Below are 21,303 nucleotides of genomic sequence, written 5' to 3'. Positions count from 1 at the left end.
AAATGGCAAAGGGGTATTCTGAGGAGAGTGTCTCCCGGCGTTAGGAAAGGCGAGACATCCTTCTCTGAGTGGTATTGGGAACACCTGGGCAGAGGCGGAGCCAGGGGCAGACCAGGTGCAGGAAGGGAGCACGTAACAGGAAAATGACTTTTTGCAGAAATAATAAAGCTATATTGTACCTTAGTGTGCTTGCTAACGGGATACTTCCTGCTCGTGTTCAAGCTCCGGGTGTCGTATGTTTCAGCGAGTGTATGCGTGCATTTGTCCATGTATTGGCATCGGGCAAACCCACTTACCGGTGAAGTCTGGGGAGGGGACCCAGGGCCACAGGAAAGGCTGGGGTAGAAGATACACGCACATATTAAACATGACTGACCTCTGACATCAGGTCTGGGCTATCGTGTAATAAAAAGAGAGGCAGCGCAAAGCGGAGAGAGAGGCACAGGAAGGGAATGTATGATTTATAATTAAATAGCAAATTATAGAAGGGGAGAGAAAAAAGAGGGAGGGGACGTCATGTTACATTAGAGTGGAGAATGAAAAACAACCAATAGTGTGAGAACAGTTGGTACGTGTAAATGCAATATATTGCTGTGTTCTCCTGTGACAGTATGAAGGTCTAGGCAGTGTGTTAAAAGAATAATTCACCCCCAAAGTTATAATTTCTATGTTAGCTACTAACCTTGTGTAACCTTGACTTCATGCAAACATCTTGTTCTTCCTCCACCACCTAAAAAATAAAAAATAAGTGGTATAAGTACAGAGTACAGTCACTTGTTTTTCAATGAGTATTCAGCACTTAACTCTGGAGCTGTGATATTTACCTGCCTTGTCAAATCAAATCAAATCAAATCAAATTTTATTTATATAGCACATTTATAAACGATCGAGTCAAAGTGCTGTACATAAAATAAAAATAGCCTATAGTAGAGACACTTTACATCAAATACAACAGCACAGATTGTTCAGAATATCAGTATGAGAAAAACGACACCCTCTATCCTTAGACCCTCACATCGTACAAGGAAACACTTCCAGAGAAAACCCACAGTTTAAAGGGGAACATGGGAGAAACCACAGGGAGAGCAACAGAGGAGGGATCCCTCTCCCAGGACGGACAGACGTGCAATAGATGCCGTGTGTAAATTGAAGAGATAATACATTTGACAGCATATAGACCGAATGTTAGGAAATGCATGTGTCTGTAATAAGAAGATGAATCCACGAGGATGTCAGCTACAATCCTGAGGAAGCCATCAGGGAAGCAGCATGACGAGACCCAAGGCAGGACCGCAGAGACAGGTTCAGCCACGACCCGAAGTCCACGACTTAATCCAGAACTCAGGATAGAGGATCCAAGACACAGGACTACAGCAAGAGGATCAGCCTCGACTCCGGATCCCGGCGTAGATATAGATACAAAACAAGAAAAAAGATTTGGCTGGGTTAATCGGAACAAGAGAATACACAGACACAGACAGAGAGGGAAAAGGTCATTGGATAAAAGTTATTCTTGATAACCCTCTAGAAAGATCTCATTAACTTCCCCATTCAATCTATCAAGACCCGAGCAGTTCTATTAGATATAGGATAAGAAACAGAGATAGGGAGCACAACAACCTATCTCTTCGTCAGATGCACTCCCCCGCTTATCTAAGCGACTCTGTACCCCGTTACCCTCTACAAGGCCATAGACCAGCAGAGGGAAAATGGGGGGTGGGTAAGGGTTTTTAAGAAGAAACCGCAAGGGTTAAAGGGAAAAAAGATGAAATATAAGGTACTATATTTTAAGTAATCCTATCTACTATTCCTATATTCGAATAATGTATAAACTATTTTAAAAATACTTTATGAAATCCTATGTTATGTTATAAATATTAAAATAAAGAACTAAATGAATAAATAAATAACTAAATAAATAAATAATTAAACAAAAGCCAGAGAGAAAAAGTTAGTTTTAATGTTGATTTAAAAACCCTCAGGGTCTGGGCCGACCTCACATGGAGGGGCAAAGTATTCCAGAGCCTGGGGCCAGCCGCTGCGAAAGCTCGATACCCTCGGGTTTTAAGCCTGGTCTTAGGCACTATCAACAACAGCTGATCAGCCGACCTTAAAGCTCTACCTGGGGTGTAGCGATGGAGGAGTTCGGCTATATAGGCAGGAGCCAGCCCATTTAGGGCTTTAAAAACAAATAAAAGGAGTTTAAAATCTATTCTGAACCGAACTGGAAGCCAGTGCAATGAAGCCAGAATTGGGGTGATATGGTCACGCTTTTTATGGCCAGTCAGAAGACGTGCAGCTGCATCCTGAACTAGCTGGAGGCGTCTAATTGAGGCCTGGTCCATACCCACATACAGAGCGTTGCAGTAATCCAGTCTCGAGGTAACAAAGGAGTTAATAACCCTTTCTAGGTCTTTAAAAGATAAAAACGACTTGGTCTTAGCCAATGGTCGTATTTTGAAAAAGAAGGTCTTGACTACAGTGCTAACCTGCTTATCAAATGTAAAGGCGCTGTTGAAGGTCACTCCAAGGTTCATGACAGAGGGGAGGATATTTGTATTGAGGGAGCCAAGAATATCAACCGGGGAGACTATTGGTTTGGGTCCAAAAAAGATGACCTCTGTCTTACTCTCATTGAGGGTGAGGAAGTTTTGGCTCAGCCTGGATTTAATCTCTATTAAGCAGTCCTTCAACTGCTGTAGTGAGTTGGCATTTTGATTGAGAGGCAGATAAATCTGTACATCATCAGCGTCGTTAAAATATAAAACAATGTGCATAAAAATAGACCTGAATTTGGTGAGCTGTCCTTAAGCCGCTTCAGAAAAGATCCCCAAATGTCGCATGACAGAGTCCCTCTTTTAGATTGGTCCCACTTTTATGGAGTACTTTATTTAGTACTAATTTCAAGTATTTTTGGTAATGGTGGTGCAGTATTTCTCATGTACATAGGGGTACATATTTGTGCTCCACATTGACAGCATATTGCCCAAAAGCCACACAGTGTGTTACAGTCGCCCTCCACTGTGATTTCAGGGTAATGCACCCTCCTATTTATCGCTCAATCTCCTCTCCTTTAGCTTTCAAGAGAACAGCTGCTCCAGGTGAATGTTGCAGTGTTGTTCATTCCACCTGCGTCGTTATTAAGGACAGAGGCTGAATGAGGATTTAGAAAACAATAGCGCGTCATGGATTATTTGAATCCATGTGGCAGTTCAGGCTTAGAAAAGGAGTGTTAACCTGCCAGAACCCAGAACTAAATGAGCAATTTAATACTGTTTTCACTAAACTACGAAGGTTATATCAAACAAAGAGTGAGGAAGACACACCACTGTCGTCCTCTTGTTTATGCCAAACAGTGGTTCTGATGAATAGCTGTCAATACTAAAAACATTGTCGGATCTCTAAACCTGCATGATGGAAAAAGGAGAAACTCATAATTTTGATTTATCTAAAAAAATAGGCTGTAAAAGGCTCTGATAGAAACAAGGTGTCAGCTTCGAATCAAACCAACAGATGATACTTTGACCTTTTTGTAGGACATGCCACTGCCAATTTGACTGTCAAAACACATAGAGAAAAATGTCTCTGTTGCTGTAACTAATAGGAGGGCACTTCAATGTTTGGAAATGAGTTCATCAAAATCCTCCAGGGCAACAAGATTCTACACTGAAGCACTGGTTTAATGCACTTTTCCATTTGTCATAAACATCATTGAAACTTTCATATTTATATTGATAATAGACAGAATATTAGAAAAATAAATGTCAGCATTAGTTTAGAAATACATACATTATTTATCTATAAGCATACAACACCTTTTTTACTGTAACTTAAGGTTCACTTTACACATGATTAGCACCAGGCATATGCTTTAAAGGCTACTTTTGACTCGTGACAGTCAGCAATCAATTATCAAATAACCACAATACTGTGTTTGTGTGGAAGTTTCCGATGAAACAACTCATTGCCATCAGGGTATTTAAAGAACATCAAGAAAAAGTAGTGCATGAAATTATGCCAAATCTTATGACTTTGTTCCTTTTAAAGCCATTCAAAAAGATGGCTTGAGGTTCCTTTGAGAGGTCGTGGGTAACTAGTTTTATCTATTAATAAATAATAAATATTCACTGTATGATCGATAAGATTTTGATCACAATCAAACCTGGATATCCCACCTTTATAATTTTAATTTGCAAGTGTGGACTAGATTTAGCATCACCATTTTACTTATTGTCAGACCTAATTTCAATTATCTGCCTTGTTAGGGAATGTACTAATGTACCACTGTATGGAAAGTGTCATGTTTATACTGTATAAAGTTGCCTTGCCTTGAATGCTATGTTTCCTAAATGTGATATAATTTTTTTTTAATATCACAATATAAAAACAAGTATCCTATAATGATTTAAAAAAAAAGAACTTTGTGCAAAACAGATTTAAGAATAAATAATGGGACAAATTAACTTCCTTTGTTCATACTAAAGAGCTGTTGAGAAGAAGAACACAAAGAGAAATATGAATGGCCTACTAAATGTGTATTTCTTAAAGAACATGAGACTATGTGGTAATAGATAATGTGACACACATCGTGGGTTTCCTCTCCTCCTGAAAAGCATGTGCACGCCTCTGCTCACACTCACACATTACATTCTTTATCTTCTGTTGACAACTTTTCGCTTTTTCAGCTTTAAAAATATAAAAACTACAGTGTGGTGTTTTTAAGAAATTGTAGACCTAGTGAACAGCCACGTTTTCAAATATTATCGGGGTTCATTGACTACAAAAAAAGAGGCAGCGAGGCAAATGGGTTATATTTTGTTTACTTACGTAAAATGTGGTGGGTGGGGCGTATGGTCATCTGGACGAATAGCATAATTAGGAAGCGTTGACTGTCGTAGATTTCAACCAATGACTGAGCTATACAGCTGGACAAACGCGACCCACGACACAGCGTTTTCCCCCCTCGACGTTTCGGCAGAGAAACAGTGGATTTCTCCGGGTTTTCTTTGACAAAACCGCTAAGAAACTGACAAAGGAGACACGTGTTTATTTCTAAATTGGAGATTAATAGAATAATTGGTTTACTGTGTGGTTTTCCTGTGACGCCCGGGACCGGAAAGACGTTTTCCCCCGACAGCTGGTTTGCAGATTCCCCCTGTGAGCACTTTAAGTTGGTGAGTCTGTTGTTATTGCTGGAGTGAAGGGGGATGCTAGCTGTTTGCTACCAAAAAGAAAGAAAGAAAGAGCAGCAACACATCGAGAAGAAAGAATCAAGAAACGCTAGCCGTGCGAACAATGTTATTCAGAAAAGCAATTACTATGTGCAAATTCCCTTATAGAGGTCTATTTATTAATAGATTGAATCAACGTGACTGTTAACATTACTTATGGTGTTGAACCAACTAAATTATCAGCATGAGAAGAAGAGAGAACTTTTATGAGAACGATGAAAAGGAGGCAAACAAACTTAAGTTTCTTAATAAAAAAAGAACTGTATTGTAGTAGAGTATTACACGAGATCGCTGTCAAGTTAGGGAACATATGCAGTATTCAAAAGTTGCATTTATAGGCTATCTATTCTTAGATAAGTAACACAGGCTATGATAGGCTACTAGACTATACTTATACACTGATTCAGAGAACAGACTTTATCTTTAAAAGTCTGATTGTTTATCATATCTTAAATTGACCTTCAAAACAAAAGTGAACTAAGTGCTGATTATGTGTTATTTATTTGCAGAAAAGCTTTTATTTCTCAAGCCACGCAGGCATATGTGTGTCTAAAAAGTGTAGTGGTCGTGTGGCGGAGGGATGTTTGTTCACATGTTGCGTTCAAGAACCCTTTGTGAGCCCCGAGTTTCCCCTCTCGATGTTACTGTGACGTGTACGGCTGAAACGATTACATGTTGTGATGTTAGTTTGCATATGTTGCAAACATGTAACCCAAATGGAATGTTCCTTGTGGGATGTTTCAACTAAAAAGCTTTTAGAAGTGCAATATTTTATTAAATTATGGAAAAAATAGTTAAATCTATTTTCTTGTCACTTGATTTTTATTCATCAGATATTTCTCCACATTTATCCTGCAACCCCTTGGGGGATCATAAGTCAGAATGGCTCCAGTTGTATATGATACGATATGTGGCTCCTCTTTCGAGAAGATAATTTAAATGTAAAGGTACGTTTGTCTGAAAAATAAAAGCAACTTAAAGATAATTTAATTGTTGGAAAATTGTGATGCATTTTCTATTCTATTTGCTGATCGACTCTAAGGTAATTATTTTTCTGATGAATTATATCATTTGTATGGGCTTGTTAATCATATTTAGTCTACCTTCATTGACATAGACATGGTGGACAAAATATTAGAAACCTATCTCAGTTAATGACTCAACAACACAGTAAGCACAGTCTCCGAAATGACCTTAAAATCTAATCTAAACTTCTCTCTTACAGTCTCAACTAAATCTGAACATTATAGCTTCAGCATTATAAGTGCACACACTTTGCAAAAAGTATAAACAGTCAACAATGTAAAGCCTATTCTATATTTCCTATCAACTGTTTTATTATGTTTATTTCTGGAGAGCAGCTTCCTTATACTTCCATACTGACTGGTCGCACTTGGTTGGCCTTATATAATTATAAGAAGTTGTTGCTTTCAGAAGCAAAGGAATCAATCAGGCTACCACAATGTCAGTCACTCAAAGCTAACGTTAATAACCACTAGGACATATGACCAGAGAAGAAAGCAATGCGATCTATTTCAGGCATGCTTGATGGTGTTTATGTTGTAATATTTGTTTCCTGGCTATTTTTCAGAGGAGATTTGTGATTTACAGTGTTTTTCTGCTCAAAGTGCATCACTGCTGGATTTTGTTCAATCTTGGAGGATCCATCATCTAATCACGCAGCGTTAGCCCCTGGGGGGAATAGGAAGGGAACAACTGTGGTGGAATATAACCAGATGTTATGATGGAGCTGCTTGCATATCCGGGACACGTCTGTTTCTGTGCATCACTGCAAATATTTGAACACACATCAATTAATTCTGATGACCCTTTTGGTCAGTTTGTTATTCATTTGCTCTCCACATGCATGCTATGTACATATTTTTGAGTTTCCCTTTAGATCATGTAACGCCACATGTTTGCAATATCACACATATAACTATCAGACTGATTTCAAGCAAATTACCAATCTTTTTACACTTAGTTTATAGAAGAAAAGCTTCAACAAGCAATTTTGGTAGTTTTTAATTACAGTTTGATTGAACTATTGATCCTTTAATTTATGGTTTTAAGCCATTTATTAATAAGAAACTAAAATGTATGTTCTTCCAGCCCTGCTTATGTGATTTTCCTGTTTTATATCTGTAGACTAAAACTCTTTTTGGTTAGGATTATTCGATTATAACAGATCAAACACTGCATTTATTTTATATGTTCCTTAATTTGTCTCACAAAACTACTGATGGGAATGTCTTCCTTTTGTAAACGTAAAACCAATGTACACTTTAATATTAACAATACAACCATGTTACATTAAGAAACGTAAATTAAAAATAATAATACATGTCTTAAGCTCCGATCTCCTCTCTCTGTGTATTTTAAAAGGATAATTAAGCACCCATCTTTTTAATTTAGGCTATAATTTGGAGTAATGTTATAGCCTTCGTTTTTAAGCTTGTTTAATCTGTGATAGGTAAAGATGGCTACAATATTTTCCGCTTGGTTTCATGTGAAGTTAACTTAGAAATCCCACTTTCCTGAAAGAACACGAATGCAGCCCCCAACCCACGTGACCGCCCCAGCTTTCTAACGCTAGCAAGGTGGCTAACAGGATTTAGCTACGTTGCATCGCAGCACAGAGTAATCCCCACCGGAGGAACGACGAACACGCACTCTTCGCTGTATAGTTGCTATAATAACATTGTGTAACGTCACACTTTGAAAGGAGCACGATGCCAGGTAACTTTGACTTTTAAAACATCTGTACGCTTCGTGTTGTGTGTGTTGTAATCCCCGCACGGAGCTTGTTTTGTTGACCTGCTTCAGTGATGCTGCCATGCTGTAGCAGCGTGCTAGCTCATAGCGAAGCTTCCACTTTGTTTGGCCTCAAGCATCCTCTCAGGGACGGAGTTTGACCTCGGTGAAAGTGTTACAATAACGTATCATATCATCATTATTATTCATTGCCTTGTTTCCATTTAAGCTGTTTGCAGGCTTTATCACGTTACTGTAAACACCCTATCCCGCTTCCCTTTTGTTGTTAGTGGGATAGCTTTCACCTTAGGCCCGTGCATTGACAGCACCACTATGTGCATCTATCTATCCGCAGCTACCGGGAGCTAGCCACTTAGCATTACCTCGGCTAACAGCGTCCCAGCCATTTCACAACTTTCCAGGTAGGCCCGTACACCTGGCTCAGCCTGTTAGCTGTTAGCATGCTATAAGCTACTACGACACATCCCATTACACACGGTGTGCTAACTGTTACATTACATAATCTGTTATGAGGAGGGTTATCATGGGATCTTAAACACGCATATTATGAACAGTTTATTTAATTGCATAAACTAGGGTCGAAACGATCAATAGATTAGTCGTTTCAGATCGACAGTAAAATAATTGGCAACTATTTTTATAAAAATCAGTTGGTTTTAAGCAAAAACAGTGATTCAATCGATTATTTTATTGTATCCATCCGCTTTTCTTTTTCACATGTCTTTTAAAACATAACATTTGACTATTTGTACTAGTTTTGTAACTAGGCCTTACAATTAATTTGGTCATCGATACATCTGCCTAGATAAAAGAAATTGTGAAAAATATCCATATCCAACTATTAATAATCTGTTTTTAGGGTGGCTACCAACAATTGTTTTTAATAAATATGATTTTCTTTTAGTTTTCATGTAGACTGTACATACAAAAATAATCTTTGAAAATATCACAGTGACCCAGAGACCAATGTGACATTTTAACTTGCTTTTTCTTTGTCTAAAACCATCAACTCGCCAAATTGATCCCAAGATTGGTTGATCATAAACATTTGCCATTGTTGAGTGTTTTAATAGAGATATTTAGAATTTTCTCTTCCGTTTAAAACCAAAAGACACCTCCAATTTAAAAAAAAAAAAAATCAAAATACAAATCTCTTTTATTGTAATCTAATGTCAGTGCATAGTTTGTACCTGTGTCAATTAGAAAAACATGAACTGCTCGCAACAAAATGCACAAGCAACATATTTTTGCTAAATAAAACAATGCCATTTGACTCAGTACTAGTGTTTAATCACATCACAATTTTTGTTGATATTCCGAATTATATTTATCTTTCCATTACTGCTGAGCAGCATTTTACCTTTCCATTGTGTATCCTTCACCCTCATCAAATCGGTTTAGATCACACTCTGCTCCCAGGCATGGAAGACGCTAGGACCCGCTAACTAAATATTACATGGTGACCGACACATGGTTATGCAACATGAACATGTTAAGTGCTACATGCGGTACATAATGGCACTGTGCTCTCTGTCTCCACTTTTCCTTGTGCATGCTGTTTCACACGCTGCGCAATCTTCTCCTATGTCCCCTGAGCGGAGGCTTGTTTACAGTGACTCAATTGTTGGAATTGATTTCACAAGGTGAATCACATGGTCATTCTTACCCATTATGGATTCATACTTTTTTGTAGTCTCTATAATAGGGCTGCACCCCATTTTTCTTATTCCTCTGATCCTATTTTTTTTTGCAGCTTAGGCCTTTATGGTGGACTCTATAACTTGTCAGAAAATAATGATAATTGCCTTTTACGACAAACCCATGGTGATGATTCAAGTGGCTTGTTTTGTTCAAATAGCAGTCTAAAACCCAATGATATTCAATTTAAAGTAGCACATTCCAAAATGTGGAAACAAAAATCACTTTGGTGTATTTACTTGCTCTATGAATTGCACAATCATGCCTGATATATCAAATGATGCTCAAGTGCAACACATCCGAAGTGAATTTTTTTAAACTGTCCGTTTTAACTTTGTCGATTTACATCTTTGTTGTTCCATAACACTTTATAGACTGCAGTTAAAGGGAGTTGGAACACACTGGCAGTTTGGCACACATGCAGGCTTCAAACACGTCCAACATGCTGGCGCCTTGCTTACCTAGTGCAGAATAAAATGTAGGCTTGTCGTATTATTTTACAAAATGCTCTTTCTTACCCTCTCACTCTCCTTGCCTCACTTATTATTTGCCTTGGTAGCATGTGAATCCATTCACTGCATTAATAGACTGGTTTATCCACAGACAGACAGACAAACACAACAAACAATCTGAGCCTGGCAGGCAGACTCTCCTCTTAGTCTACTAACCTACTTAGATTATACACGTTTATTTAAACTCTTCTGATGGACGATTGTACGTAACTGTGTGGTGTTAGAGGCAGCTGGAATAGGTGTATATGTAACCTGAATTTGGATATCTTGTGTGTTAAGCTGCTGGGAGTCAAACATTGCTATCATGTGTCTGCATCAGGCCGACCCTGGGGCTGCGTTTGTGCGAAGCCTTGTTGAGATCATCGTCCCCCCCCCCCCCCCCCCCCCCCCCCCCCCCAATGCTGGGCTGCAGTTGAGTCATGACAAGTCTGTTGGAGCTGGCTGGCAGTCTGAAGATTATGTCATTAAAAGTGGACATTTCTTATCAGAGCAGGAAAAAAAGGGATGCACATATTATGTTTAATCATCTATTTTACCATATCAAAGTAGTGTAAAGAGTCGACTTCAGTTTCGACCTGTCCGGTGTGGCAAACCAGTTGGATTTAATGCTAACTGACTGAACCAGCATATAGCATTCTGACACGTTTGGAAAAAATAAAATAATTAACCTTTGTTGATGGTGTAACTTAATATGACAACGTGATTCACATAATATGGTTTGTCTGACAGCTGTTGCTGGTATCATGAAGGTCATCATAATTTTAGCCAAGATGGGAATGGGGAGATGCAGACAGCATGGCACTTTGTGTTTCAGAACAAGAAAGTTTGTGTTTTTTTTAGGGAGGTAGAAATGACTTGAGCATCGAGTGATGATGGCTCATTGACAGACGGCGATGTATGAGCATTTAAGTGTAAAATAGTCTGTTCCAATTGTATGCATACTTTAGGCAGCTGCAGTATTTAATTACAGTAAAACTAATAAGTATTCCATAAGAGAGTGAAAGATGTAAAGAATGCTTACAGAAAATCAGTTAATGACGCATGCAACACATTTACTTTCCTAACCCATCAAGCTACGACAAAAGCACACATTTAATGCCAGTTTCATGAAAGACAGCGAAAGATCTGAACTAAAAATAATTCCAATTTGTATTCTTCCTTGAATGAAGTGGTTTGCTAATAAATCTCCAGCTAAAGGACGGATGTCCTTTCGCAACACCTGCAGCCTCTGCATTTACTAGTCTTACTAACACTTATCTTACTTTCCACTGTCGTGTTTACATATCTTGGTTTTGCTGCCCATGACTTAGATTGTAATCTTTGTTGACCTTTTTGTTTTGCTACAAACACTAAAGATTAACTGTCAATTGAAACGAGGAAGTTAACTAGTATATTCTCTTTATATTTGCGTAATCCAAATGGTTTTAGCTCTCTGGGTGTTTGTTTGCCTGGAAATGTCAGTGAACTCAATAGTTTGTATTTTCCTTGCTAATAACGCACTCTGGCCTTTTTCACAGAAGCACTTCAATTCACCAACATGAAAACTGATGAGTCTTAAAAGACCAAACATTTCATTAAGCCGTCATTAATTTAGATTTGGATGACATTTTAAGTTACCACAAAGAAGTTTCAGAGACGAGGATCAGTCCCAGACGGTGTTGCATATTTCACTCAGTCTCTTTTTCACATCCCTAGATATGGAAAATTGTTCTTTGGCAGTTTTTTGTTGGTTATGAGCAGCAAGACTCGTGGGAGCAGTTATTCCGCTGTAGCTAAAGATGTGTTTGAGATGGTGCACATTTGTCCAATTTGGATACTGGGACTTTAACAGCCAATCGAGCCACAGCAGCCACACAAGGACGATAACAAACGCACCGAAATCGTTGTCAAAAAAGTATTCGTCCACACGAGACCGCTCAAACTGTGGAGACGCTGTAGTACATATGCCGGGCCTGTAAGTGGCGCTGTACTTCTGCCACAAAATACACCAAAAGCAGCGAAGAAAACTTCTCGCACATGCATGGTTGCCCTTCTGTTTATTCTCCACGCTGGATTTAGCAGCAGAGGTGGGGTTTCGCCGGTCAACATGTCTGTTAAAGTTTAAATGTTCCGGACAAAATTATAAAAGTGCCGGTCAAAGGTCTTGTTTGTTATTTATTGAGCTTTAAAACAAATGAATAACGACTCTATAAGAATAAAACACGGAGGACGGAGCCTCTCTTTTCCTCCCCCTCTCCTTACAGCCCGTCAGTATCCGTGGTCTCCTCCCCCTCTCCTTACAGCCAGTCAGTATCCGTGGTCTCATGCAGCTGGCTGATCCAGTAATGAGTGACCCAACAGTAAAAATAAACATATTTATAACTAGTTTAGGTAGTTTGCGAGGTCATTAAAAGCTAAGGGTGATGATCTAACTTGTGTGTGTTTTGTTCCGCTCATCGCTCCACAGCGGGCGGAGCTGCAGGTTATCATGCAGGGCTGCGTGTCTCCTCTCCTGTCCGATTAGACTTCACTCGCATTTGTCCATATCGAGATACCGGGACCTGGCTCGAAACACTGGGGCTATTGAGTCATCGTTATCAGGAAAGGATTGTATAGGCGTAATCACGGAGCCGTTTGGCCCCCCAGAGCGTTTCGTCTGCAGATCTACCCACCTTGGGACCCGTTTTCGTTTTCTGCGTTTCCATGTCGGCCTCGTGTGGACGAACCGTCTATCTGATAGAGAACTGTAGCAGATACGACCCGTATCGTATTCGTGTGGCTGCAGCCTTAGACTCGGCTGGGGGCTAATGAGTCAAAGTGATCTGCCGTTCTAAGAATGATGCAAAAAGATGTTTGCGGGGTGTTTTAGTTGGTTTGAGCATATTTTTTTACATATACTTTACATAATGAAGTTTTTGAGAAGATTTACCCTTAAAGTTTGTATTTTTATTTTAACGTCTTGACCAGTGCCGTAACACACTTTTTTTTGTACCTGTGTTGTCGTGCAGAGCCGGCAGAGATGAGCGGTCCAGAGGTGGCCAAGACACCGGGAGGCGGAGCTCCAGGGAAGGAGGGAAAGGAGCCGGTGGCCAATGGGCACGCAGGAGAGGGCAGCGACGCCAATCCCTTCGCTGAGTACATGTGGATGGAGAACGAAGAAGAGTATAACAGACAGGTGAGTGCTCATACCATGGACAATTCCTAATATTCCAACTGATTTTTAAGTTTGGATTGAGGTCCTTTCGTAGTTTCATTCCATTCATTGTCCTACTGCGTCTTACCCAACTCAGCCCCCCCTTCCTTCCTCCTGTCTCCTCACTCACTGAGGCCATCCTGTATAAATACATGCTTATGCCTCCCACCCTCTCCTTCTCTTTCTGTATCTCATCCTTTTCTCTTGCTCGCCTGGCTGAATCAAGTGCCATTACATTACTGAGAAGATTCCTCTTTAGGAGACCTTTTACCCACATATCATGCAAATGATCTCTCCTATATTCCTCCCCTTGCTCTTTTTCCCACCAATGTCAACACTCATCGTTCTATTTCCCCGCCCAGGTGGAAGAGGAGCTCTTGGAGCAGGAGTTCTTGGAACGCTGCTTCCAGGAAATGCTGGAAGAGGAGGACCAGGATTGGTTCATCCCTTCACGTGACCTCAACAACCAGGGGGTGGGGCAGCTGCAGCAGCAGCTCAACGGGCTGTCCGTCAACGATCACCACAACCTGGAGGAAGTGGCGGTGAGTCAAAGGAGCATTTAATTACACATAAAGAGAAATACAAATGTCTGTATTCAGCATCTCAATTATTCAGATTTCACTTTTATATCTTATTAAATAAATATCTCTGGGGTTCAGGTTTAAAAAGAATCGGATTTGTAAAAAAAAAATAAAAAATGTATGGGACAGATTTTTTGTTGTTGTACCTTTCCTACACCAACTGCTTATTCTAGAAAATTACTGGTTAAAGAATACATTAATGTGAAAAGAAAGATTTTCTTACTCTCGTTTGTGTTTTTGTCTGCAGAGGAAGAGCATGTTGAATCCCGAGGCGAAGGAGTTTGTCCCGGGGAAGAAATACTAGGAGTCCCCCTCACCCCCATGGAGCCTCCACGCGCACGCACACACACCAGTTCTCACATATTCTCAGAGACTCTGGCGGTCACGGCCGCACACACACTGATTCACACCCACACAACACACACACACACACGCTTGAAGTCAATGTTGCGCTGACAGGCCCAGTTGGGGGTGGGGGGATTTATTTTTCTTTTCTTTTCTTTTTGTTTCTTTAATCTTTTTATTTCCTGTTTGTTTCTTGTAAACTGAGGGACATTGGGAACGGGGTGGGGGAGGGGTGTAATACCAGCACCGCCCTTACTGCGGGCGCTAGCTCATCATCGCATTTCAGATGGCACTGTTGATGTTTACAGAGTATGCAGATCTCATCGATGTCCCCTTGGAACTGAGGCAGCTACCAAGGAGTGAAACCAGGACAAAGCGTCAATCCAAAAACACCTAATAATAATAAACTTGGAGAAATTGCTTCACTTAAGTGTTAATTTGTGTGCTGTCAGATTTGAGAAACATCGTCTGTAGATCAAAGGTCTCCACAATAGTACAGTTTAAAGAATGACTAACATTTCAGGGGACTTGATGGGTTTCTGTAGCTGCTCTGTTGTGTCATTACGGTCAGTCACACCCGTTTGCTACTATGACGTAATAAGCTCATGGCGACGTCACAGCTCTTGTGCATCTATAAATGTGGGCTCTTCTTTGTATCTGCGGCGGCTCTGTTCCAAACTAAATACAGACCCCACCCTCCCTGCACGCTTGTTCTTGAAGTGATCTGAACAGACAGGTAATCATGGATGAGAAGTTATTTTCCCAATTTATGTGGAAGTCCATGTTTATCTTTTCTCAGATGCGTGAGTTTCTCAATCATGCATCCAGTTGAGTTAAGCAAGAAAAATATTATTAGAGGCAAGGTCAGAGATTTTTGGCCCTTTAATAAAAAAAATCTCAGTTATTAGTGTTCACGGCGTCATCCTTTAGTTCAATTTAGATTTATGGGGTGTAGTGAACAACCTTGTTACAGGGGAGTATTTGGTCTGGAACACAGCCACTGCCTCTTTCTGCCGGATCATTTGGTTTGTCCAGCATCAGATCAAGTGTCCATATCCAAATCAGGTTTTCAAATAGCCTCCTCCTCTTTTTTTTCTCTTCATGTTTTTGAGGATGAGGAATTTTGTGTCTCTACTGGGTACAGTAACCTGTGGTGTCATTCAGTCCTGTTTGCAGGAGGGAACGTGAGGGGACAATATTGTCATGGCCAATCAAAATAAAGCAGTATGGAACATGTGGCTGGCAGTATGGCTTCCTTGCTGTTCTTCTTTGTAGGTTGACATCTTTTGAGGAAGTTCTTTTTAACCATAAATCTTTGTTTCGGTCTGGCTTTCCTTGAAATATCGCCTGTTTAGTGCAAGTATAATCTCCCATTGAGTCGAAAAGGTATTATGTGAAGATACTTTTCAGGAAACCCAGATGTCATGTTCTAGTCTCAGCCACTTATGGTTTAAAATGCAGAGGCATTATCTTGTGACCTGAACATATATGTTCTTAATGTCACCATTCATTTGTAGTATTAACAGTGATAATGTCTGTTGTATTTAGGTGTTAAGAACACACTTGTGCACTTGTAACTTATTGAAGTATTTGAGCTCTCCTTTTACAACCATGCAGCCTAGCAAGTACTCCGGTGTGTTCTTAAAGTGTGAAATCTGTTTAAAATGGAACTTCCTCACAGTGTTGTGGTGAATGGCGCCCTGGTGAAGCCAATAGGAATGTCCGCCAGGTGGATTGTACAACATGAAATCATTTTTGGTGATTTTGTTTAGACGCGTTTAGATGACATACGCCGTTTAAAAAAAAAAGAAAAGAGGTCCAGAAGACACAGTAAGAATTTCAATACAAATAAAAATAATGAAAAAAGAAGAATAAAGATGTTAAAAGACAGTTGCTCTTTGTTGGTCTTTTGTCACATTTTGATGCACACTGGACGCCAATAAATAAATATGGTTTTATGCTTCTATTTTCCAAAGATTTGTATAATTAAAATAACCTCTAATACTATACAATGTTGCTTCATTGGGAAATGCTCTTTTCATTTGGTTTACTAAATGAACAGTAGTGTAATAGTCAAGGTATATATGCTTGGTGTTATTTTGTACAATAATTTGCCTAATTGTCAGGGTATTGTTAAAATGTAGCCTTGACAAAACTATTCAATATACTTTTGTTATTGGCATGAATGTTACAAACAATCTCACCACAAGGACCATTCAGTATCTGTCCTCAAGCTTTGGATCATATCACAAAAATCTTGCTGGCAGATTTTTCCTAGTAGTCATGGAAATGTAAAGTTGAAATATCTATTTTCTGTAGCACCACTTATTGGGGCATTTGCAATCCCATGATGACTCTGTTATGACTGAAGGTGATCATCTTCTGAATGAACTTTGTGATGAGATTGTTCAAACATTGGCCTTCATCGGAGGAAATGAAAACTAAGAAGGGAGAAAGATTACATGGGTATGGAGCTTGAGCCAGAGCAGATCGCTGCAGGTATGAACAAAGTGCTCTTAATGTCTAGCAGCCATTAAAGTAACAGAGGAACAATCGGGGATGTTTGGGAACCTCCTGATGCTATGTAATGTGATTTTGTTGTCTTCAAATTTACAATTTCAACCCAAGAAGTCATTAAGTTGTAACTGAAGTTATGTTTCTATGTTTTAGGAAGCCTATGAAACATCAGACGACACAATCGACTTGACACTCTTTCAATTTGGACCTCCTCACCGGAGATCTTCACACGTCAGGACAAACTGACTACAATCCTCCTTCACTGAAAAACACGAGGACGAGGAAAAAGGCAACACGCACAGGTCATGTTGACCTCCTTTCTTTAGGCCTCATGCTGGCTACTGTCTCCAGTTCTTCTGAACACAAAACATATAAGGTTCCGGAAACAGACCCAGAGGATTTATGGCCGAATGATGTCCTCCCTTTGGAGTGGTGGGGTCAGGGTCGTTTTCTACAGTCAACCACTTCTGTAAGGAGGAGCGTGTGGCTTGTTCAGGGTGTCTGACGACAATGACAAAAGCCACATGATATTGTTGTGCCAATTACCCATTTAGGAGGGAGTCTCAGAAAAAGAGCAGCAAGGATGGATCATCTAACCCCCGAACAGAAGCAGTAAATGAGTGTGGCATCACTCTCGGACGCAAATGACCCTATTGGAAGATGATCGTTGTATAAAGCAAGCAGAACATCATCAATCTAGTATGATGACCTTAGTGACCCCTAATAATCTCTGCTACTCAGAACGTGATTGCAGAACAGTTTTTTTGTTGAAAAATAAATGATAAAACCGGAGAAGGCATTCTTTTTTTCACCCTGTCAAGTGTGTTTACTTGTACATTAAAGCTGCATGTACAAGAGACTAAGCAATAATCATTACAACTTTTACAATTGCTAGAGCACAGTAGGTTTACTGCAGGACTTCACTTATTTTTATATTGTGGTATGTTTACTAAAAGGGATCTGAGTACTTCTTAACTGCTGTTGCACATTTAAACCTCAGGATGTCAAGAAGCCCATTTGACTGTCTCCTTTAAGAGTCTTCATGCCGGCAGCAGATGCTTTACTGCTGTTTTATGACTCATCCTCAGCTTGTGTATCCTCCTGAGGCGAGAATCATTGACCGCTGCCTCTGTTAGGAAGGATTTTTCCCATGTGGTAACCCTTTCAGGCTAAAAAGTGCAAGTGATTGGAAGAAATAGCGTCCCTTTTTTTAAACTGTTTGACACAAGACACAAACAATGTATTTTGGTTGATCTGCAGTGTATTGAAGCAAGAGATGAGATTCAGAGGGAAGAATAAAGTGTCTTTTGAGGAGGTCAATGACGATGGTGACCGTAACTCTGCTGCATCTTAGGCTGGGCCCACTAGGAGTAGGCACACAAGGTCATTAGCGAAATATATACTAGGTGTTTGATGATCATCACACACACAGACACACAGTCTCTTACCGCAGCAGAGTACCTGGATTGGTACTCTGTCATCGGCTGCGTCCTGCTGGGCTCTGCGCATTGGAAGGTTGGCTGTATTTGGGCCGGAGTGAGAGTGCTGCTACGAGGGGAGCAGGTTTGCATCTTGAAGTACCAATTAGAGCACTCAGGGTCCCATGCATAGCTGAGAGGGAGGGGAAAGGAGAAATGTCAGAATATTGCACATAGGGTACAAGAGAGGCTTGTGGGAAGAAACTTTAATAATTTGTAAAAATGTGTGAAAAAGTGAGATTACCAACTGATCGAAGTAGGCTGAAGGAAGGAGCTGTTAGTCAGTCCAGAAGCCGGTCCCCAGCCCCTCCAATAGGCGTTGCCATCACAATTTTCCGCATCTAATGAGAGTTGGGAATTTCAGTTAATTCACTAAACGATTTGGGACTCAGACATACTGAATGTAATCATTTAACATTTTGGAAAATATACTTATTTGCTTTCTGGCTGAGAGTCACAGGATATGTACTTCAGAGTGATAATTAAATAAATACCTACTCACCATCAGCATGTTAGCAATGCAATTGAGAGCATGCTGATGTTAGCATTCAGCTCCAAGTACACTACAGCTGCTTGTTCTTTACATTGCCAACCATCTTTTTGTGATTTTGTTGTCTTTTACATAAATGCAGTAGAGAATAGCTGTGTGTGTGAGGTTTTTTTCTTTCTACCTTTCATGGTGATAATTGGACGGGAGGCCTCGGGGAGGTCGAGCAGGTTATTCAACCGGCCTTCACTGCAGACAGATCTGAGGAAGTCTTCACAGCAGGACGGAGACGACAACACAATCACACCTAAAGGTGCCAAAATATAGAGGCGGGATAATGGAAATGGTGTGTGCTTCTTTACTCAAATCATGGGCAGATTGTGAGTCAGTGGGCCCAATCACCGTCCTACATAAGAGCAAGACACAGATACTTCAAAGTCTTGCTTTGCCTCTTTTAGTGTCATTTTGCAATTGTTTTTGTCCTTTTGTAGTTCTTTTATTTGTCTGCGGTGGGTTTACGCATGAGCCTGTACCCAGAAGACCTGTTTAATAATATCTCCAGGACTCTAGCCTATAGTTTAATGTATCTTGAAATAATATAAGGCTGAAATGGCAGAATAAACCCTAAAAAAATGACAAGATGAAACAATCAATGTGTTACCTTCCTCGTAGAGAACATCAAGATTCTGCTGTGGCTCATCTGTTGCTTCCTGCTGCTCCAACACATTTGCTGTCAAAAGAAAATGACCGGGCAGCTCAGAGATGTGTGTACAGTATTTGTATTGTATTTGTGTGTGTATGGGTGTGTTTAAGAGAGAACTCCTTACCTTTTGGATCAAAAACACAATGCAGTCGACTTTCCGCCTCCTCGCCGAGTAAAGATCCAAAAGGATGCAAGGAAGCAGGGAAGAGAGAACAAGAGGGAGGCTGAGAGAAAGGAAACAGGAAGTGTGAGGGTCGTCCTGGTAACAGAAGATGAGATGTGTGCATGTGTGTGTTGTTGTGGCTCACCTGTAAACCTGAGCCGTAGGCGCTGTTAGACGTCTTGTAAAAGTTATGGTGGAATATAGGCCAGGTTTCACGTTCGGTCTGTGAATACACAATCACATCATGTCAGTGAGTCAGTCTGAAATTGAATAAATCTTTCTTTTTCTGTGTGTCTATTCAACCTGAGGTGGGCTGATGAATGAAGGAGCAGCCTGAGCTTCAGTCCTCGACTTCGGCTGGTTGGCCTGTGGCTGACGCTCATTGACGGGCAGAAAGTCTCTGTTGTAAGTAGTGACGTATCTCTCCCAGGGCATCATCCCCACTGTCTGGAAGGGGAACACATGCATTGTGATGGGGGGTCATATTAAGTACTGTGGGATAGCACAAAGACAGGATTAACACGGTATCAGTTACACTGGTTTAATTATGTAGAGCCTTTCTCATCAGATCCTTTGCAATACAACTACTTAAGCTGCTAGTATGATAACAAATAAATGACTCAATAAATGATCGAGAAGTAACGGAATAAATAAAAGCTTCAACTAAATGTGGGGGTAAATTTAGAAACAAATAATTATGCAAAATAACAGAATTGTACATACACGGATTTAGAAGCTTTAGTCTTCTATGTATAACAATTGACAAAGTATTATTAGCTAAATATTAAAATAACAGTTTATTTCTGCTGCCCTCAAGTGGCCAAATGTCAGTTAGCCTTAAAGCAGGTTTAAAAATAACCTGTTATACAACATTAGTTAAAAACTGCTAATAATGAAGTTGGAGGCAATATTTATCAACTGTATCATCATCTGTGTATATTGGTAAGATTAGCTGTAGCAGCAGGAGTCTACATTTAACCTAATTTCAATTCAAAACAAACTAAGAGAAACACAATAAGAAGGCATTGTATTGCATAGTTTAACTCAAAAGATGAGAAAAGTGTTTAAATGGCTTGAATCTCAGAATATTTACCTTAAAATGGTTATAGGGAAGCATCTGCAGGTCCTTAGATTTCTCTGTGGTAGAGTAATCTCAGCGCACCACCAACAGCCGTGAAGCTGAACTGAACTCTGTGAGAGAGACAGCCAGTGGAATGTTACTGCTGCTGTTTTCAATTGAATTGTATATATTCAAATGACTGTGGCAACACAACAAATACTGCTACTTTGACTGTTGCTAGCCACATACTGTACCTCCAAGTCTATCCGCAGTCCCTTTTGGATGTGATGATAATCCTTGTAAAGTCACAATTACGCATGGCAGATCCAATTCAATGGTTTGGCTAATAGAATAAAACTAGATTAATAAATAATTTAATATTTTTGGAAAACATAATGAACACCAGATTTCCCCATGTCCAAAAATGTAGATCCCACTTAAAAATATTATAAAGAATATATGACCTTTTAGATGCATTAAGTATTATCTCAGTAAAAGTATTACAAATAGAAAGTAAATATATAAACTGTATCCAGGATTTGTTTATAAATAAAGGTATTTCGGATCACAGTTTAGGACTT

At 39.9% G+C, this 21,303-nt stretch overlaps 2 protein-coding genes across 6 annotated transcripts in view; one reads left to right on the top strand and one right to left on the bottom strand.

Annotated features, from left to right (window-relative positions):
• LOC117463319 (uncharacterized) overlaps positions 1-21,247 on the bottom strand; it is a 22,245-nt gene extending 998 nt beyond the window's left edge. The window contains exons 1-11 of one of the 3 annotated variants that reach the window (XM_034105498.2): positions 20,977-21,247; positions 20,756-20,853; positions 19,966-20,109; positions 19,808-19,885; positions 19,624-19,723; positions 19,458-19,526; positions 18,981-19,103; positions 18,554-18,650; positions 18,280-18,442; positions 683-730; positions 1-336 (exon numbers count right to left, since the gene is read on the bottom strand). The exon at positions 1-336 is cut by the window's left edge and continues 998 nt beyond it. In XM_034105498.2, coding sequence (XP_033961389.1) covers positions 241-336; positions 683-730; positions 18,280-18,442; positions 18,554-18,650; positions 18,981-19,103; positions 19,458-19,526; positions 19,624-19,723; positions 19,808-19,885; positions 19,966-20,109; positions 20,756-20,779 — 942 coding nt within the window. In that variant the 5' untranslated portion in view covers positions 20,780-20,853; positions 20,977-21,247 and the 3' untranslated portion in view covers positions 1-240. Of the gene's footprint in view, positions 337-682; positions 731-18,074; positions 18,196-18,279; positions 18,443-18,553; positions 18,651-18,980; positions 19,104-19,457; positions 19,527-19,623; positions 19,724-19,807; positions 19,886-19,965; positions 20,110-20,755; positions 20,854-20,976 lie in introns of those variants that run through there. The other 2 variants (XM_034105501.2, XM_034105500.1) reach the window with 2 other exon arrangements.
• On the top strand, positions 4,901-15,552 carry paip2b (poly(A) binding protein interacting protein 2B). 3 transcript variants are annotated; one of them, XM_034105504.2, is made up of 5 exons: positions 7,803-7,970; positions 8,341-8,407; positions 13,204-13,370; positions 13,751-13,930; positions 14,217-15,552. In XM_034105504.2, the coding sequence occupies exons 3-5, from the start codon at positions 13,215-13,217 to the stop codon at positions 14,271-14,273; spliced, it is 393 nt and encodes a 130-aa protein (XP_033961395.1). In that variant the 5' UTR covers positions 7,803-7,970; positions 8,341-8,407; positions 13,204-13,214; the 3' UTR covers positions 14,274-15,552. The 3 variants fall into 3 exon arrangements, with proteins under 3 accessions (XP_033961396.1, XP_033961395.1, XP_033961394.1); XM_034105505.2 differs by lacking the exons at positions 7,803-7,970; positions 8,341-8,407 and adding an exon at positions 4,901-5,174; XM_034105503.2 differs by lacking the exon at positions 8,341-8,407 and having other exon boundaries at positions 7,804-7,970.
• Positions 21,248-21,303: the final 56 nt, after the last annotated feature.

This window comes from Pseudochaenichthys georgianus, chromosome 18 (genome assembly GCF_902827115.2).
Source record: "Pseudochaenichthys georgianus chromosome 18, fPseGeo1.2, whole genome shotgun sequence".
NCBI lineage: Eukaryota > Metazoa > Chordata > Actinopteri > Perciformes > Channichthyidae > Pseudochaenichthys > Pseudochaenichthys georgianus.
This window is presented reverse-complemented; position numbering and strand designations above follow the sequence as displayed.

Bases quoted from the DNA above. Each gene is read 5' to 3' on its own strand.
- paip2b (XM_034105503.2), top strand. The intron at 13,371-13,750 runs GTGAGTGCTCAT...TTCCCCGCCCAG, and splicing joins AAGAAGAGTATAACAGACAG to GTGGAAGAGGAGCTCTTGGA. The intron at 13,931-14,216 runs GTGAGTCAAAGG...TTTTGTCTGCAG, and splicing joins ACAACCTGGAGGAAGTGGCG to AGGAAGAGCATGTTGAATCC.